Source organism: Pinus tabuliformis, chromosome J, assembly GCF_031772625.1.
Source record: "Pinus tabuliformis cultivar Carrire ecotype Pingquan chromosome J, CPIR1, whole genome shotgun sequence".
Taxonomy (NCBI): Eukaryota; Viridiplantae; Streptophyta; class Pinopsida; order Pinales; family Pinaceae; genus Pinus; species Pinus tabuliformis.
The window spans coordinates 1554821307-1554841499 of NC_142295.1; the positions used below are offsets into that span (position 1 = coordinate 1554821307).

The 20193-nt window shown below is 37.8% G+C and overlaps 1 protein-coding gene across 2 annotated transcripts in view; it reads left to right on the top strand.

Moving 5' to 3' along the window:
* LOC149233422 (protein SAWADEE HOMEODOMAIN HOMOLOG 2-like) overlaps positions 1-20193 on the top strand; it is a 118115-nt gene that overhangs the window by 14654 nt on the left and 83268 nt on the right. For both annotated transcript variants that reach the window (XM_089379750.1, XM_089379751.1), the window contains exons 3-5: positions 5685-5770; positions 6045-6090; positions 6186-6327. In XM_089379750.1, the coding sequence (XP_089235876.1) occupies positions 5685-5770; positions 6045-6090; positions 6186-6327 (274 nt within the window). The remainder of the gene's footprint in view (positions 1-5684; positions 5771-6044; positions 6091-6185; positions 6328-20193) is intronic.

A 20193-nucleotide genomic window follows, 5' to 3' on the forward strand; every position in this document is an offset into this window, starting at 1 on the left:
AGTCACATAAGATAAGTAATCAACATCTATGACTAAAAGAATTGAATATGACATCTCCATAAAGAAGGTATGAAGACTCTGATAAGGAAGGAGATCCTTGACATTAAATGTTTTGGATATGTGTTTATGAATATGCAAGATGTTGATGTTGCAAGCAAGCAGATGTCATGATGAAAGGCCATCATAAAAGGTAACTTTGATTTGATGTTCATTTTTATTTTTGAACAACATCTGGTTGGGTTAATACAGGGCTACCGAAAGAGAGTTGTAGATGTCACCTACAACTAGTACTCATGGGAATGGATGGAAGATCCTGAAAGTAACATGGCTTGAAGAGGTAGTTGAATGAAGAAAAGCTAAATGTGGACTAGAAGATCACTTTCCAATGAAGAGAAGGATGACATGACTGATATGGTTTGTGAAGGAAAGTGATGGATGGCTGATGCCCTACGAAGAAAACCTAGAAGATGAAGGCTCCATAATGATGAAGATGAAATTCATGACATCGAAAGGAGGAGCTCTACAAGCAACTGAAGGTACCATGATCTCCACCAAAGAGCAGAGAGTTGCTGTTGGAAACAAGTCCCTAGTTAAGAGGGAGCTTGGAATCAAGTCCCTAGTTAAGAGGGAGCTTGGACAAGTCCTTGGATAAGAGGGAGTTTGGGTATATTCCTTTTATAGGAATGAGTATATCTTCCCTAGTTGAGAGGGAGAGATAGACACATCATTCTTGTCTTCATATTGTGAAGAAATAATGGAGGATTGGGTAAGCATTTGAGATTGATTTCGATACTCTTTGAGGATATGGTGGGGCATCCAAGATGTAAGAGTAGTCGAAGAGGAAATTTCTTGAGGATGTGTTATTCCAAGATAGGAATTGTCCTAAAAGGACATACTTGTGAACACCCAGGTGGGGTATGTGCCTTGAGAGACAATGATGATGGTGTCTGTCAGTCATTGGTCTCGCCAACATTGTGCTCTGATCTTGTGGAGAAATAGCTCTGATCTTGTGGAGAAATAGAGCTGTTAGTCAAGGCCTTGCTATGTGACAATGCTGGTTGGTATGATGAGATACTTTGGGATAAGCTAAGGAAGTAACTTATGAGGTGGCTCACCAATTCGTCTCTTCTTATGAAATTTCTTCAGTTTGAGAATGTCAAGTACCTTGTATGAATTATGAAAGCCTCCCTAGTTAAGAGGGAGAGTTGATATATGTAACTAGGTTCGGTCTTCATAATGACATTTATTATTGTCATTCTTGAGGCATGGGTTTCATGCTCAAGGGAAATTTATTTTTAGGTCAACCACCCATTGAGTGCGTTTAGGGCCTGTCATTTAGTTTGCAAGTCAATTGAGTCATTGTCATGTATGGAAGACCCATTTGGGTGTGTTACATATTGCAAAGAAAAACTTATTTGAGTCAAATTAGAGTCGAAGACCCTCCAAGACCTTGTCATGGTGCCTTAAGCAAGTCTACCCACATCAAAGATCAAGTCGGCCTCAAGGAAGCAATTTGTACCCCTAGAAAGCCTATATATAAGAAGGAACTTAACCTCATTTGGATAGAAAACAAGCAAGTTCGATCTCCTCAAGGAAGTAGTTGGAAAAGGGCGAAATCAAGAATAAGAAGAAGGCAAGCGAGATTGACGTTTTTGGATCTCTCTCTCTCTCTTGTGTTGGTGTTTCTAAAGTTGCTAGGCAAGTCGAAGTGCTAGAAAGTTTCTGGGTAAGTCGAAGTACTGGAAAGTTGTTGGGCAAGTCGAAGTTGCAGAAGAAATTGCCGGGGTTGAAGTTGTAGAAGAAATTGCTGGGGTCGAAGTTGCAAAAGAAATCACTGGGGTTGAAGTTGCTGAAGAAATTGTTGGGGTTGAAGTTGTTGAAGAAACTGTTGGGTTTGAAGTTGCTGAAGAAACTGCTGGGGTCGAAGTCGCTGGGATCAGAATTGCTGGAAAGAAAGCTCATCAAGGAGAAAGGTTGACTTGGTCTTATCTTAGGTCCTGGAATTTGTCATTTGAAGATTTCTACAAGAAGAGAAGAATTCTTGTGGGTTTTCCTCTCAAGAGGAGAGGTTTTGGCCCTGGCTGATACCCTATATCTTGTGCCCTCTTGTGTTATTGGTCTTCATTGTTTGATAGCTGTTTGATGATAGAAAACCAAAGTTCCACCGAGTTTCCGGGACAGGGAAACACGAGAGCGGGGATACGCACAAGGGGGATGTATATAAGAAACCCCAAAATTTAGGGAATTTTCAGGGAAATGGGGGATGTCAAAGTCATAAAAATTATTAAAAGTTTAATATATAAAAATAAAAAAATAAAATCCCAAAAATATGTCAATAACTAAACAGAAAATCTTAGTAATTATGAAATGTACATCTAAAGACTAAATATGATTATCATTACATATTAGACTATTATCATTTATGAATTATCAATGATCATTTGGCATGATGCAAGGTACATCTAAATCAAATTAATAAATTCGTCATTTGACAATTGAAATTATGCAATGCACATCAAATTTTCAAAAACGATAAAAAGTAAATTTATCATATGAAAATGACAATGACATTTTGTTGAAGTCTAAAATAGCCATAGAATACTAATCTAAAAGTAAAAATAGAAAGCACTAAGCAATCAAATACTAGTAAATTTCTCAAAAATTACTAAATAATATTAAAAATTATTAAGTTTTAAGTTTTAATATACTTTTTTTATTGTTGTTTTTTTTTAAGTTTTAAATTTTAATATAATTTAACTAATTTATTTACTTTAAAAATAATCAAGTTTTGACAAATTATAAGTTCGAATATAGTTTCATTTTTTTGTTTATTTATTTATTTTATTTTTTTCATATATTTAAATTTGTATTTTTTGAAATTTTTAATGCTTAAAAAAATTATTAGACAAAAAAATGGGGGGACACATATGCGTCCCCCTTGCGTCCCCTCGGCGTCCCCCCGTCCCCCTTGCGTCCCCCTTGTGTCCCCTTTGAAGGAGTCATGTTTTGTCGCCAGAAAAAAACGTCCCCCCGTAGTTTCCCCAAAAAGGGGACGTGGGGGAAATGTTTCCTAGGAGTTTTCCCAGCTCGGAAGCATGGGGGAGCGCCGGGGTGCATCCCCTTGGGGGACGCGTCCCCGTGGAACATTGAAAACACTAATAATAATCAAGTGTAAGAAGAAGCTGATCAAGTTAAGTAAAAATTTATCACAAGCAGCTATCAAAGTAAGAGAAATCACCTATTCTAACTGCCCCTAGATTTCTCAACAATTACAACATATATCAAGGGAACTTAAAATAGGAAAACCAACACACAATAATAACAAGGTGCTTGCAAACATGAAACTCTAAATTATCGTATTAAAATCTCACAAATCAACAACACCTTCAACTAGAGGAGAGGCTAGCCTTTTATAATTTCTATTTAACGACTAGATAATGAATAGTTGATTTTCTCTAGGAAAATAATTTACTTGTTGTCCACATGGCTGAGACTAAGTAAGATTTCTAATAAAAATCTTAGATTACAATGCTTTTTCCCATTGAGGGGGTTCGACTTGGCTCACAAGTCCCTTAGTAATCTAACATTTCCTTTGCCTTTGACCCGAAAGTTGTAGAGATCAGGAATAGTAGCCCAAACATGCTTAATGTTCCACCTTTGAAGCTCAACGTTCCACTAACAGCTAGGAAAACAACTCAACTTGCTTAGAAAATGGTATGATTTGGTGCCTTAAAGCTCAATTTGCTAACATATGGTCGAATAATGTTCACCTCTTGACCTTGCAATGGCTACCTTTGACCTCAAATTACTACCATTTTTGGTCCAAATGACTAGTAGTAATCCGAACTTGCCACCTTTAGCTTTGATCTCCCATGTCCTAGTGTCTTTTGCCTTGATTTCCACTGTCACTAGCCCCATCAAGGAAAATTTTAAAGATGGAAATTTATTTTAAATTGTAAAATCCATGGCATATGTTACTAGTCCCTGTATGTGAAATATAAAATGTTTGGTGAATATTTTTGTAAAAATATTCAAATTTCTAATTATTTTATATGGTCTCTATAAAATTTTGGCAAGTTTTAAGGTAAAATAATTTTATCCTATAAAATTTGGGCAAAATTATTTTTTGAAAAAATGGAAATTAGCGAATATTCTTTGGAAAAAGCATGGAAAATTAGCCCATCTGTGAAATTTAGCCCCAAAATTTTCCTTGAGTCACATTGGCTAGAATAGTGCCTTGCTTTGCCACATCATCACCATATATTGCATGTCATCATGCCTAATCATGAGATCTGTAATACCCTAAGGAATTCTAGAAATTTTCCCCATGGGGTTTGTTTCTCTCATCTTGTAGGCCAAACTTGATGTAATGCATGAAAAAGTATGACAGGTCTTGCCCTTGTTTTGCCACTTGGAAGCTTCACAGGCCCTTTGACCAATTTTGACCACTCCTTTTTGCATCATGCCTTCACTAGTTGGAGAAATTTCAACATGGCATTTCATCTTATTATTTTAAGCATTTTGAGACCCAACTGATTTTTTTTTACTTTCGGGAAACAAAAACTGCCTCGGGAGATGCGAATGTGCTAAATTTGTGAGACTTCCATGTTGAGAACTGTCTGAGGAATACTGTGCCAAGGTCAAGGCCACATACAGACTCAATAACACAAATAACCATACTGTAAGACATAGGTGCACCCTGATGTGGGTTGGACTAGCCCATACATCGGTGATCACCCTCTACATAAACCAAGGCTCCTTTGAACCATGAGTCCTTTTGAGATCTATTCATAGTGCCTTGATCCTATACAGGACAAAGAGAAGAACTTAGCCCAAAGTGACAGACCATGGCTGACCATCACAAAGCCTAGAATATTTACATACAAAGACTTGTATGATTTTTACAAGGCTTTTGACTTGTGACCTCAGGCTTACAATAATGATAATGCGAAGTGTAAAAATGTATGTACCCCTATTGACATGAGGGGTAACAGGATACATATAGTGTCTGACACTTTATTCTATTTTGCTATATTCACTCACATCAATGTAAATCTAAACAATTGAACACCAAATATGCAATGCTTGCTTATGTATATAGCAAATACTAAGCTTTAACATAGCAATATATATATATATATATATATATAATTTTGCATATTGTATGTGTTTTTTAGTAGACTGTTACACTGGTTGGTTCTGATTCCATACTGGTCAGATCTTGACTGGTTCCAATTCTGATAATTTTGGTTACACGTAATGATAAATGTTATGGTTGCATTGTTATGTATAACAGTACAAGATTTCAATGAATGATATTTTCGGTTTTCATATATTTTAATTTATATTTCTTAGTATTATGGGTGAGACCCCCTTTGTTGGAGACACCATGTCCTCTATGACGTTCCCTAAAATTTGGGGGTTGTTACCACATGTCCCCTGGATACATTTCTCCACTCTCTTTTCATGGAAACTCAGTGGAACATTGACCAAGTATTGATTCCTTTTTTCCAGTATATGAGATAGTACTCTGATAATACTAAATATTGTCAAATCAACATCACATGCCTTGTTTCAGGAGTTTAGCTAAGTGCACACTTTTAGAATTTATTCTTAATCTCCTTCCTAGATTCCTTTAATGACTTACTCTGTCATGTTCTTTTTTGTGGACTTGTTTTGAGAAGGTTGAACAGATGGAAAAAGCCCTAGAAGAAATCAAGGGTGCAACCCCTGCTCAGGATGTCGTCCAGTCCCTTGCCGAGAAGTTCAAGTAATTTAATTTATGTATCAACCGATGCTTTTAAGATCTTTCAATCCAAATGCAATCTAGCTTGATCTTGAAAAGCTTTGGAAGTAATGTCTTTGGTAACAATCAACATTTTAGTTCTAAATATTTTATTGGCTCCACAGGCCATGAGTGATCTCCCATGGATAGCTGTAAAATACAATTTTATTGTTGATGTTGGAAGTATGTAGGCTTGACTCATGCTCCAGATAAAGTGCTTTTTTGAGTAATCATAACGAATGCTTTGTATAAGATGCAGTGCTGCACCTGAACGAGCTGGAAAAGTTCCTGTACAAGCAAAGCAGGTCCTGTAACACTTTTATTAAATCTTGATTGATTATGCCAATAGGTATTACAAGTGTTAAATATTTAGTTGTGATTGATTTAAAATGCGCTACAGGTATTAGGCTGGTTCAACCACAAGCGACGGCCACAGAAAGCAAAAGGTGATCTAATGCCAATGACATCAAATTCTACGCCTTCACCTCTTAATGATTGTCCTGCAAAAAGTGCAACAGCAAATTCTGATAAAGTACCTTCAGGTGCAATTCTAAGCTATTTCCTTTCCATTACCTCCTTAAAACATGTGTGCATGGATGATACCAAATGCTTGCACACACACTTCTATAGTTGTTGGGGAGCTTTCTTAAGAATCTCAGCCAATTTTCAAGCTTCTTCATAGAGAAACCCAGGCCAAAATTTAAACTTCTATAATGTTTAATTTTTGCATTGGAAATAAACTTTTCCTGTCAAGAGTTTTTTTTGAATTACAGGCCTTTTTCAGAAAGTTTATAGAGCTCTTGATTACATGCTCATTTTTGACTGGTTCTCTAAAGGCAGACTACGTCGCTTGTGCTGTATATAAACAATCAGTGTTTGCAAGTAATCATTTTTTATCTGGAAATAACTCCAAAACTAATATGCACTTTGCCACATAGATAAAATGGCCATTCATTGTGGTCCATTAGATAGTACTATTCTTAATTGTACATTAGTATAGAGTGTAGACACTTTGATGCTATTTTCTCTTGCCTACAAGGACCTGAGTGAGCCCTGTTGTGTCACTTGTGACTTTTCTTCAGCTTCATCAGAAGAAAAGAATCATTTAGTTTTTGCACTTTTCTTTGGTGATGTAGAACATCGATTTTCCTTGAAAATTTCTTTGTTGTTGGGTTTATCACAAATCAGAAACCTGTTGAGCAACTGCCCCAGGATCCAGTAAATATGGTTAAAATTTCAAGGATTGTGCATGAGTCAACCCTTGAATGAAGGATGCCTAAGCTAAAATACACATTTTATAAAGCTCAAAAAACGAGGAGCGGGAGCGGGAGCGACATTTTCAGAAGCTCCCGGTTTGGGAGCGATTCGGGGAGTGATATATATATATATATATATATATATGCATTAGATATAAAAAACATAAAAAACATAGATTGAACCATATAACAACAATCATCTAGAAGTTATAATCTTCATCAACCACCTCCACAAGTTAGTAACATACAACATACTGAGTCTCATGATTCATCAATCTTGAAGTTTCAAGCTTTCAAAATTCAATATATAACATTTATCATAATTGATCACCAAAGTTGTACTTGTAAGTTAAGTGTAACCATTACAACAAAGAATATCTAACATGATTTGAAACAACTTTCAACTTTCACGAAGCATCATATTCATAATTCATTACCAACGAGTTATAATTACCAACTTCAAGCTTCAAACTTAAATTGTCACAATCATATATTGTTTACAAAAAATATCATAATAAATATGAAAGAGTCAACATTTATTAAAACTACTAGAAACTAGAAAATTCAAAAGACAAGTAAATCTATTATCTACAACTTCCTCTTGCCGCCACAAGAAATGTCTAATTTCTGAGCAGATCGTGGTGGTATTCTAGGAGTCTCCTCCCGCACAGTCCCACGATCAAAACCAGAAGCCACATGCCCTCCACGTGAGGATGTAGATGGAGGAGATGTCGGCAACAAAGGAACAATACTTGGAACTAGAGCACTAGCACCGCTACTGGATGGTGGGGGTGGCATGGTTGTTCTTTCATCTTCATCTCTCATAGGCTCTTCTTCCAATTCTTCAAGATGTATAGTGACATCCTCCAAATTATCGTCCTCTGGGTGGTTGTACCAAATTTTATATGTCAGATCCTCATAAGCCCAATCACAGTAATGACTCAACAACCTCAAGTTGTAGTGCAGATAAACCAAGCTTTCTGCCCGGTTTTCATTGAGTCTGTTTCTTCTCACATTATGTATGAAGCTGTAGGTGCTCCAACACCTCTCTGTAGAAGAAGTATTTACAACCTGTGAGAGAACATTTTTTGCCAATTTTGGCAAAAGTCCCATGCCGCCATATGCTTTCCACCATCTCTATCTTCCATTGCATGCAAAGAACCAAACAAACCAGTGCAGTTGAAGTATCTGCCTAATTCAAGATGCACATTAGTACACTCCACCCTGTCAGGTACCAAATTTTCTAATGCTTCCAAATATCTTGTAGGATACCTCTTCATCTATATGGGGTTTGACCCTAATCCCACCCCCAGGTGCAGGTTGGCCCAACCAAGATGGAGAGTGGTATTTTGGCGTAAGGATATACGCCAAAGCATGTAGTGGAACACTGTTTTTTCCATCGTGTACACACACAATCGTGAAATACTGTATACAAGTTGGGATCATCTTTCTGAAGAATATCTTTTATTTGCCCCAACATGGTATCCATCTGCTCATACACCTCCCCAATCACCGGTTTATTTGTATCTGCAAAATGAATCATGTGATAAATGGGCTTGGTGAATTCACATATTTGCCTCACACGTGCCCAAAACAGACCATCAAGAGCGATCTCCTCCACCCGTTCAAAACCTTGCTTGTCAGCTGCATTTGTAGCCCTGTCCTTTAAAACCTGTTAGTGTGGACTTGATACCATGCTAGCCAATGACTCTTTTACCTTCAAAAGGCGCTTGAAGGTGAGGTAATAGCTAGCAAATCTAGTCTTCGCAATCTTCAACAACTCCAATCTTGAGTGACTGCGGAAAAGCCCATGGGTATTGCTATGATTTGTAATAAATTTTATCATTTGTTTGCCTCTCTTGTACAAATCACCAATCCATTTGTATTTTTGGTTTCTTTTCTTAATAATATCATGCAGCAAAAGGTTCATTGTGTGAACCAAACCCCCAAACCAAAATATGCTGGGGTATTTATCCTCAATAATTGCTCCCGCTGCCTTATAATTAGCAGCATTATCAATGATGACTTGGATGACATTGTATGGCCCAATATGTTCAATTGTTTCAAGTAAATGGTTTTGCAATGTTGATGGCGGTCTTGAACTTATCTGAATAATCATATGTTGAAAGAAAGATGGCACCACTGACAGACACAACAAGAACACTTATCAATGGCTTGCCTTTTACATTTTTCCATCCATCAGATACAATGGACACCCCCTGCTCAGTCCAAGAATTTGTCATTCTACCCAAAGTATGTGATATTTTTGCTTTTTCATGATTAAGTCCAATGGTTCTAGCCTTGTCATGCCCAGGGCTCTTGTATCCTTTAGGGACATCATTTATGGTAGAAACTATTTCATGCCAATAAGGTGATTGGAGAACATTGAATGGTATCCCACATGCATAGAGAAACCGATAAACTTTTGAATCCACATCATTCCTATACCCTTCATCAAGGAAATTTGATATGGTTCTAAGCCTTAAAGAGATGTTTGGTGACCCTGTGCCTCCATATCTGCTGCCATGGGAGGATCTTGAAGGAGTTCTTCGTGCATGTTGATGTGGTTGTGAGCTATTTTCAAAAAAACCCTTTGATTTGTTAGATTTGTATTAGACTTCCTCCTCTTCCCTTATATTTGGCTCTATCTGTTGCTGACACACTTGCACAAGTTTTGATTCCTGTTTGTTTATCTCCATCCCATGGCCTTTTCCCATAGAGGTGCCTTCTGGCACGGGTGTATGAACTTGTGTAAGTATTGTTGCAATGGGGGCAATGAAATTTAGTTGTTCCAACCCCTTTCCCTGTTTCAGACCTAGAAACAATTTTCCACAATGGGGTTTGGTCTTGTTTAGTTTTTTGGGTTGAATCATGTTCAATCTCTTCCTCCTCACCAAAGTACTCTGGGTTTTCATCAAATCCACTATAACCCACTTCTTCATCCTCTTCTTCATGTTCAACCCTCCTTTTTCTACTTTCCAACACCATAATAAGCAAAAAAGGAACCAAGAAGAGGAACATGCCAAGCCATATAACCATGATGTTTGAAATTTGAAGTTTTGAATCTGCAAAAAAATGGATGAATGGGAATGGGAAATAGATTATTTATTTATTTAGCAATGAACATAAAACAAAAGTGCTAGATTAGAGTGTAGATCCTACCTCTTTGGCCTTCAATCTCAAGCTCCAATCTCCCCTTGCAAGCTCCTCAAACTCCTCCAAGCTCCTCTCTCCAAGCTTCAAACTCTCTCTTGCTCCAAACTCTCTTGCTCTCTCAATGGATGAAGTGAATAATGGGAGGGGAGAGGGTCTATTTATCCCCCCCCCTTTCCCTCTCTCTTGTCCCCTTTTCTCTCCCTTTCCCCCTCTATGCTGTCGTCGCCCTCCCTCTCGGTCGTGCGGGCTTCCTTTTCGCTGGATGGGAGCGATTTTTTCAATGGGGGAGCGGTCGGGAGCGATCGCTCTCCCATTGAAAAAATTGCTCCCAGAGTGGCGGGAGCGGCGCTCCCTAATTCGCTCCCGAAAAAACCAGGGAGTGATTTTTTTTTTGGTCGAGAATGCGCTCCCGAGTTGCTCTCGCCTGATGCGCAAATTGGGAGCGGGATCGTGAGGGGGGGGAGGGCGCTCCCCCAACCTTGGCTCAAAGTCCTATCCAGAGAGCTTGAATGCAATCTTGACACAAAATTGAATATTCTGTGGAGTTCATGTTTCATGTTTATATAAGCACAAATTTCCATCGTATTCTGACTATCATAGTCTTTGTGCAACATATCAGTTATAATTTTGTGAACAAAATTTTATACTTTTTGTTGTCATACATTGTCTATTAGTGAGATAAGATGATTTTATTAATGTTCGATGAATGTCTACAGAAGGAGCTCAATGGGCCTGAAGAGTACAAGTATGAATATAATGTTGGTGTGCAAGCACAACTATTAAATATCTAAAATAATATGAAGAAAGAAAACTACATAAGCATAACATCAAAACATATGTAAAAAACTGTGACATAGGTATGGTGATACAAAATACTAAATGAGTTTGTCCAAAACTGGAAAGGTGGGCAACTCAAGGACCTGTTGAGATAGAGAAAGATCAGATGATGTCAAAGTCTCCTGAGTTTGATGGCAGAGGACAAGGGGGGAGATCTGGGCACTAGCTTGTTGTCGAGGTTATATGGAACCATCAGAGGGTTTGGCTGTATGATCGAGGGGGGTTGTATGAGTGAGGGAGATTCCTAGCATTTGAGGTTGAAAGAAGGAAACTCCGAATGGATCTCTGGCTGCTCCTTTGGAACTAGGTACTAGTTTGATGGGCAGGAGGCGCTCTACTCTAGATCTGTTTGGAGGTGATTACTCTAACACTCTGAGAACATGTGGCTTGATGTATGTTCCAACTTCCAACACCTCCAAGCTTTTCTCAATAATATCGGTTGATCTCCTAGAGGGGGAAGTTGAGGAGAAACCTGGGGTCTCACCTTTTTTTTAGTCTGGTACCCTTTGGAACTTTGCCTACCACCTGTTGTAGTGACCCAATGGATCAACAGGGAAGTATGAGGTGATTGGCTTGGTCATCCCAGGGTGGGTTATGGCGTGTAGGAACTGAGATCTTGTTGATTTTGTAGCTTAGGAAGGTCTTATGGATAGGCTGGTGTCTTGCATGCAGAAGAAGTCCTCTTTAGGTGATTGTTTAAGAGGAGGAACTGATATGATCTCCTTAGTTTTAACTTAAGAAAAAGTACATTGATAAATTATTTGATTAATGTTGACTTGGGCTAATGTTTTTTAAGGACAAATAATTAATTATTTAAGTGACTTAGATCTAATCTCCCTCGTTGATCAAAGAAAGCTAGGATTTAATCCTAACACTCAATCACTTTGGAGATTAGGGATTTGGTCTATGGAGAATCATAAAAGTAGCAGAAGGGAGATGATGAAGACAGAACACAAGCAAGAGGGAAATTCATAAAGAGATTTTCTAAATAATTTGCAAGAGTAATATTGCAGATTTTTGTGAGAGATTCACAAAGGCTAAGGAAGAAGGAAAATGACAATAGGATAATATTCTGTAGCTGAATAGATTAGTAGGGGCTTGCATTATTTAGACAACCAACAATCGTTTGTGGATGTGGATGGGCTTGAGGAGGCCATGTGGGTTGTTGATTTTGCTAGAAGAATTATCTCAGGTTTTGCTGTAATTTTCTTGTAAATTAAAATTATGAGGTCCAATTTCCCTTGTTAGGGAGCCCATGATTTCTTTGAGAAATTAAATGATGGGTAGTTGGAGGGTTAGTGTCTGTTATTTTTCTTGGCTAATTCTTTTGGGTTCATTTTCAGAAATATTTTCTATTGCTATTTGTTAAGTGCCAAAGAATCTTTTCTTTGTAGTTTTCAGATTTTCTTTTACTGCGAAAATATTCGTTTACTGGGTGAAATAATTTTTGAGTGTAAAATAACTGCATGAGACATTAAATTTGAAACTGGTATTTGAAAAATTAACATGGTATCATAAGCAGGTCAAGCAAGTTTTGTGAAGGAAGATCACTGGACATGGGTTTCAAACAACAACATTTTTTTTGATAATTTTGCAGCAAGGGTTTTGTGGCTGAAATCGTTTTGGTGAGATGGCATCATCTAGTTTGAGATTTGGAGACAAGTTGGAGGGGGCTACAAACTTCAGCCCATGGAAGGAGAGGATCACCATTTTTCTGATGGAAAATAGCATGGGGGAACTTGTAGAAAAAGAGATCAAAGTTCCTTCAGATCCTACAGAAGCAGTCGAACGTAATCTGAAGGATGTGAAAGCTAGAGGGATCATATTGGATACTGTGAAGGATCAGATAATCCATCCCATATTAGGGAAGCATACAATGCACCAAATGTGGTCAACATTGATGGTCCTATACCAAAGTAACAACCAAAACAGGAAGATGGTGCTAAGAGGGAAACTAAGAAACCTAAGGATGAACTTATCTGCAACTGTAGCCTCATACTTTACAAGATCCAATAGGTTCGTGATGAACTGTCAGCTGTTGGGGAAGTCGTGGAAGTCATGGGCAAGGATGAACTTGTCAAAATAGCCTTGAGTGGTTGTACCAAGCAATGGGCTACCTTTGTAATAGGTATCCCTGCTCAATATAAGCTTCTTGATTGGACTTGGTTGTGGGATGACTTCATCCAAAAGGAGATATGGGAGAGTTCAATATCTAATGGACAATGTAGAGGTGGAGGTGGAGGTGGAGATGAGAAACTTGCTCTTGCTGGGCAAGGAAAGAAAGGCAAGGGAAGACATCAATAGTTGCATCTGCACAATGGATGATTTAGCTGAGAAATTCCAGAAGGAGCTTGCATTAGTGTCATGTCTTTCAGGGACCATGACTCGTGGTGTATGGTTTGTGGACAACAAAGCTTCTCATCGTATGATAGGATCTTGTGACCTCTTAACCAGTATGGCCAAGGAGAAATGTGATTGTCATGTGTAGCTTGGTGATAATGCTAGGTATGAAGTGGAGGGTATTGGTAGGATATGGTTCTAGCTAAACTCTGGGAGTCCTATGGAGGTGAAGGAAGTATTGTATGTACTTGGGTTGGAGATGAACTTGCTTTTCATTTCGGCTATAAGGACTTGAGATTAGTTTCATGGGAGGTGAGGTATCTATCAGTGTGAAAGGAGATGATCCTAGCATGAGGTGAGTGATAGGTGACAAAGAGAGAGCAACCTATATCTGTTGAGAGTACAACCAGTAAAGGCCTTGTACATGACAGTGACAACCAGAGTGAGCTTTTGGCACAAAAGGATGGGGCATCTACACTATAGTGCTCTACCACTGTTACGAGAGATGTTCATTGGTTTTCTGAAGTTCAATGTGGTGTAGGATGGTGTGTGCAAAGGATGTGCGCTTGGCAAGCATGCCAAACAATGTTTTGTAACAGCGAGGCCAGGTCCAAGGAGTGTTGGATTTGGTGCATTTCGATGTTTGTGGTCCTATGTACTCGTTATTTTGTGACCTTTATAGATGACTATTCGAGGAGGACATGGATTTATTTCTTCAATGCTAGGGATGTACGATCACTTTCAAAAGTTTAAAGCTCTTATGGAAAACTAGATTACAAAGAAGATCAAAGTCTCGAGATTAGGCAATGGGGGAGGGTATACCTCCAATGAGTTCAAGGGTTTCTACAGGGAGGCAAGAATCAAGAAAGAACTGATAGTGCCCTACAATCCGCAGTAGAATGGAGTGGTAGAGAGGAAGAATAGGACCATACTTGGAGTAGCAAAGGCAATGATCCATGATTAAGACTTGCCTATGTTCTTGTGGGCGGAGGCTTGTAATGCAATAGTGTACCTATAGAAAAGGAGTCCTCATAGGGCAATGGAGGACAAGTCTCCTAAGGAGGCATTTATAGGGGTGAGACTGAAGGTGAGCCATCTTCGCATCTTTGTTAGTTGATTGTATGTCCACATTGCACCAGAGAAGAGGACTAAGTTGGAGACCTCATTTTAGAGGGTTTTTGTTGGATATAATGAGATCTCAAAGTCGTACATGCTCTACATTTCGAGGCAAAGGAAGATAGGAACTATTCAGGATGTCATATTTTGTAATATTCTGAAAAATATAGACTAAAATTTCCAGAATTTTGCACCAATTTTTTTTCTTTAATTATAAATTTGGAAACCAATCCAATAACACAATTTACACCATTAAATTTTTGACACAACAAGCAGTATGGAAACCTAGAAATACAACAACTCAAAATAAATATGAGAAATAGTTGCAAACTCGGCTAAATTCAGCCTTATATCTTATATGAACCTGTTACAAATAACAACAAATTGTTGACAATTGCTCAAAATACTTGAAACGAAGCCCGAATGATCCCCACTCCAATCCACAAATTTGCCCCAGATCTGCTCACCAACTGATGCCGATGAAACTCTGTGAGATTTTTGGATGAAATCTCCACGAGTGAGTTGGGGTTTCATCCAACACACCAAGAAACCTAAAGGTTTTCGTTCTAGGGCACTCTGAACTTGAAAACCAAGTTCACCAAAACTCTGCAAGAGAAAATATTCCAAATCCAAGATATCCCAAATGACTTCCTTTCCTCATTTTAAAGATTTGATGGATTTCTGTTCAACCTTCTAGAAGCACTTTTATGTTATTATTTTATTCCCACTCTAGAAGCCTCTCCCTTTTATTTTATTTAAGTGAATTTTCATTTTATTTTATTTAAGTCACTTTTAATCTTGGAAAATGGTAAATCTCCCTCTGATATCTCTGACCACTGAAAGTCACTTTTCATCATCCCATCTTGTAGATCTCTTCATCCAGGTTCCAACGAGCTATTGCACTAAGTTGTTTCTCCAAATAATCTGTTCCAAGGAACACCTTTAGCGTATTCAATTAAAATATGCTTGAAATCACCCAGTTTTACGTGAATTGTTGGAATGCGACGAACCAAGAATAAACTGTACGAAACTGACCCCGATGATGAAATATACAAGCGAACCTTGTCAGACTCCATAAAACTCGTCCCCATTGATGACATAATCTTGCTCCTATAACCTGGTTGACACAGACTTGGGAAATCCATCTTAATTGCATCATAACGGAAACCAAGAAAAGGATATTACAAATCCTCGAGCCCCAAGACTCTTTGCCCTCAAGCAATCCACATCTGCCAATTGTAAAGGCATTTGTACACCAATACTAGGATCCCATATGAACCATTGTGTCACGTCATGCCTCCGTGCCACCCAATTATGAACGAATCCCTCAATACTTGGATCCCAAACAAACCTTTGACTCAACCTGCCACCAATAGATCTACCTGGATTCAAACCCCACCTTGGTCGTCCCTCGTTGCCCATGTCTAAGGGCTCATGCTGTGCTATGCCCGTGACTATCTATGATGCTTAATAAATTATCCACTCAGTAGGATACCAACTCATCACTTCTGTCCAATCCATTCCCTAACATGGATCTGGTGTATAAATACCCACATGAGAAACAATCCTACCGCACTGATGTTGTGCCATTTTGATTCTAACTGGGATGCTCCTAAACTGTTGTCCTATCGCTTGATCTTGGTCAACTTGAAAAACCCATCTAGAAGGCTTTGCCTGCTCAACCCACAAGGTCCAACTATAAAATTTTTCTTCTTTCTCTCCAATTTACAGAGGTGGGTTGATGGTTTTGCAAGCCCTATCAATGTACTCTTGAAGAGGGTTATTCTGAAACTCACAAGTATACTCCTCTTGTTGCCTTGCTAGGGATTTTAGGTGTCCCGCAATACTGGAAAGCTTGGCAGCGGTCTTGGCATGCCTAGCTCGAAGGACCTCAAGCTCACTGATCTACTACAAGATGGTGTCTCAAAGTGTCCAGGTCTTCTTCTTCATTGTCATAATAGTTGTCTTCAGATGCTCAACCTTCTCCTGGTGGCTATCATTTGGAAGTCCTGTAGCCCTACTGGATGCCTTGCACCTACTTGCACCTCATCAATGGCTGCCGCAAAGATGGATGTTCAACTTCTTTGACCACGACTCGAACTTGAGCTTTCAATGGGCTCTCCAAAGAGGACTCATAATGCACACTAGGCATGCCATATTTCTCATGTTCATGCTCCTTTGAGTGCTCTTCAAGCTGGATCATCACTAGTGGCTCATCCCTCAAGTCTTTCTTGGACTCAACTATAGTAGAAGAACTCATTTCATCCTCATCAGAATTATCAGAAGGAATCCCCTTTTGTTCTACCCCTATCATCTCTACTATTTTACCCAAGCATGAGTGATTAGGCATCCAATGTCCCTTGCAACTTAAGCAAAGATTTTTCCTCATTAATTCGTTCTTGTTGCTTGTTTGAACCTTTACATCCTTGTTTTCACCAACACTATCAAGTGATTAGATGGACAAATTTGCATCCTCATCAGTTCCTCCTTGGTCAGCTTCCCTTTGAATAGACTTATGTTTCGCTCAACCAACCTTCTTGCTAGTTCATAACCAGCGCCTTATGGAGTCAACGATCTTGTTAGGGAAATTAAGACCAAGTAATCGATTAGTAATTGCTGCTTAGATGAATGACTATTTTATATGAAATGCAAATCCTAAAACTAATGTGAGATGCAAGAATCTTGGTTAATTTTAGTTAAATGCCTATTTAAATGTGAACCCTTCAATCCTATCTATGTTGAGCTTGATTTCTTAGTAATTGGCAGAGAGAAGGTCAGGAGAAGCACACTAAGGTGTGATTAACGATACCTCTCTTGAAATTCTAACATACCTGGTGCCTCCGGCGCTGCAAAGCACTGTGGCTCTGACGACTGCAAGGTCACTGTTTTAAGTACTATTAAAACAAGCTTCTCAAGAAAGACGGATGGAGATCTATCTGTCTATCGACCAAGCTTATGCTTGGAAGTACATTTTATCTATGCAAAGTTAACTTATATGCAAATGCACCGGAAGATGAGATGGAGTTAGACTCGAGAATGGGAAAACACTTATGCCGCAAAAGCCCTCAATTACCCAAATGAAATGCTCCCCTTTTCTTAGATGAAGACTTAGAAAATAAACTCTTGAAGATACTATCGTTAAAACACCAGCTTATTTCAAATCTACACCAGCTTATTACAAATCTTCTTGATACAATTTAGCTCAAAGAGAACAAAAACAACATTGCAATTCGATATCAATGCCAACAGATGCTAAAAAAAATACTTAGTTTATGAAACAAAGGATATGCAATTTATCACAATTTTATGACAGAGTACTTAATTTTCAGAAATTAAATTTTAGGACAGCAGTAGGAAAAATTTATGACAACAACAATATGACAATGAAAACAGTAAGCTATCAATGATATTTTTATGAGAAAATTTTACCGAAATTTTTCCAAACTTGCCCACATGAATTATAAAAAATTTTCAACCTGTTATGATGTGATTTGCAGAATTATGTGAGATCTGATATACTTATTACAACCAACAATTAAAACATGAAATAAGCCTAATGATGAATGCCCAACTCAAGAAAGTAATTCCTTAATGTATTAGACAACTTAAGAACTGATTTTAGGCTAACCCACATGAAATTTTGCCATTGTTATATTTTAGACTTCAGAAACAGAATTATTCAGAGATAACAATCACCCAAAATGTAGATTTAGGCCAAATTCTTGATACACATCAAACATAAATGACTTATTAATGTATTTAGCAATTTTTTAGTTAATTTCAAACCACTTAGATGTGTTTTTCACCACTATTAAAAAGGTATATGACTGTTGTAGCAAACAGTGAGGAAAAATATGGTTTAGAGATCAAACCCTTAGGTCCCAGGCCTTGAAGATCACTTGCCCAAGTTGCCAAAAAAATTTCAATATCTAAAACACAAACTTTTACCAAACTTTCTGCAAAAACCCACCAATGATTAGCTTCAGAAAATCAAATATTTAAATAAGAAATGGAGCAAAGGGAATCTAGGCCCAATAGAACTAGCGTTGGGCTAGGAGAAGGCAAATCTGGGCTTAGAAGCCCCAAAACTTGAAACCCTTGTTCTGAAAAAATTTATTTTGCTTCAGATCTTCAGATTTATTGCAAAAACTTTAATGGCTGGCCTTGTAAAAAGATTTGGGATAAGATATTGCCCTCCAGGGCTTAGATCTGTCTCAAAACCCCTAGATTTGCATGAAAAAATTTCAGATCTGAAGATTTACTTGGCCGATTTCTTAGATCTATTCCTACAAACAATCTTTGAGCCCAGATCTTGCCCTCCAGGGTCTAGATCTAGCTCAGATCTGAAGTTTTAATTAGCTAATTTCTCATATCTATTCCTGCAAACAATCTTTGAGCCCAGATCTTGCCCTCCAGGGTCTAGATCTAGCTCAGATCTGAAGATTTACTTGGCTGATTTCTCAGATCTATTCCTGCAAACAATCTTTGAGCCCAGATCTTGCCCTCCAGGGTCTAGATCTAGCTCAGATTTGAAGATTTTCTTGGCTGATTTCTCAGATCTATTTCTGCATAAATGAAAAGAGAAAAACCCAATACCCAATATGTACAAAATAAAGAAAATCCCAAAAACCCAAGAGTTAAAATTAAAAATTATGTTACAAATTTTCAGATCTACACAAGTAAATAGCAGATCTATATAAATAATTTACAGATCTATCAGATCTGAGGAGTATGAGTCCAACTCTGCTCCCAGATCTAATGATCTAAGGCTCTTAATAGCCAGATTTATCAAAATTTCCACAAAATATTTAAAAGATTTTGAAATTTTAGAGAGGTACTAGCCCAAAAACACTCTGCAGAAAAAATATTATTGTTAGATAAATCCTGAGGCTTATATGAAGTAGGCTCTTCAGAAAATATGTGTTGAGAGTTGGTTGGTCCAATCGAAGACTATCCCCAAACGCTCAATGAGAACCAGAGAGATCTTCTGCAAACATTAGATCAACCATCAAATCAAGTAGAGAAATAGAACAACAATAAAATTCTGAAGAAATAGAGATACCTGCTACTTCAATCAAAATTAAAAATGTTATCCTAGATCCAAAAAACTGAATAAGATACCTATATTCAGATTATTCTAAGAGAGCTATTGATTAATAGTTTTCACATAATATTAAGTAGAAATTAAAACAATGTTACCATAAATTCATGAAGAAGAACACTACAACACGTTGAAATCCCAAAGACTTTTGCATTAATTCAAAAAAGTATACAAGAGAGCTTGAGAGCTTAATACACGATCCAAAATTCTGAAGAAATAGAGATACCTACTACTTTAATCAAAATTAAAAATGTTACCCTAGATACAACAAACTGAATAAGATACCTGTATTCAGATTATTCTAAGAGAGCTGTTGATTAATAGTTTTCACATAATATTAAGCAGAAATTATAACAATGTTACCATAAATTCATGAAGAGGAACACTACAACATGTTGAAACCCCAAAGACTTTTGCATTAATTCAAAAAAGTATACAAGAGAGCTTGAGAGCTTAGTACACGATCTAGAGATCGGATGATATTCACTAACAAATGACCTCCTATTTAAAGATAAATCCGCCAATGGCTAGTTCGAGTGATCCGTGTCAAGGCAATCTCGACTGCTGATGAGGATCAAAATTTCTTTTAATCTCATCCGTCA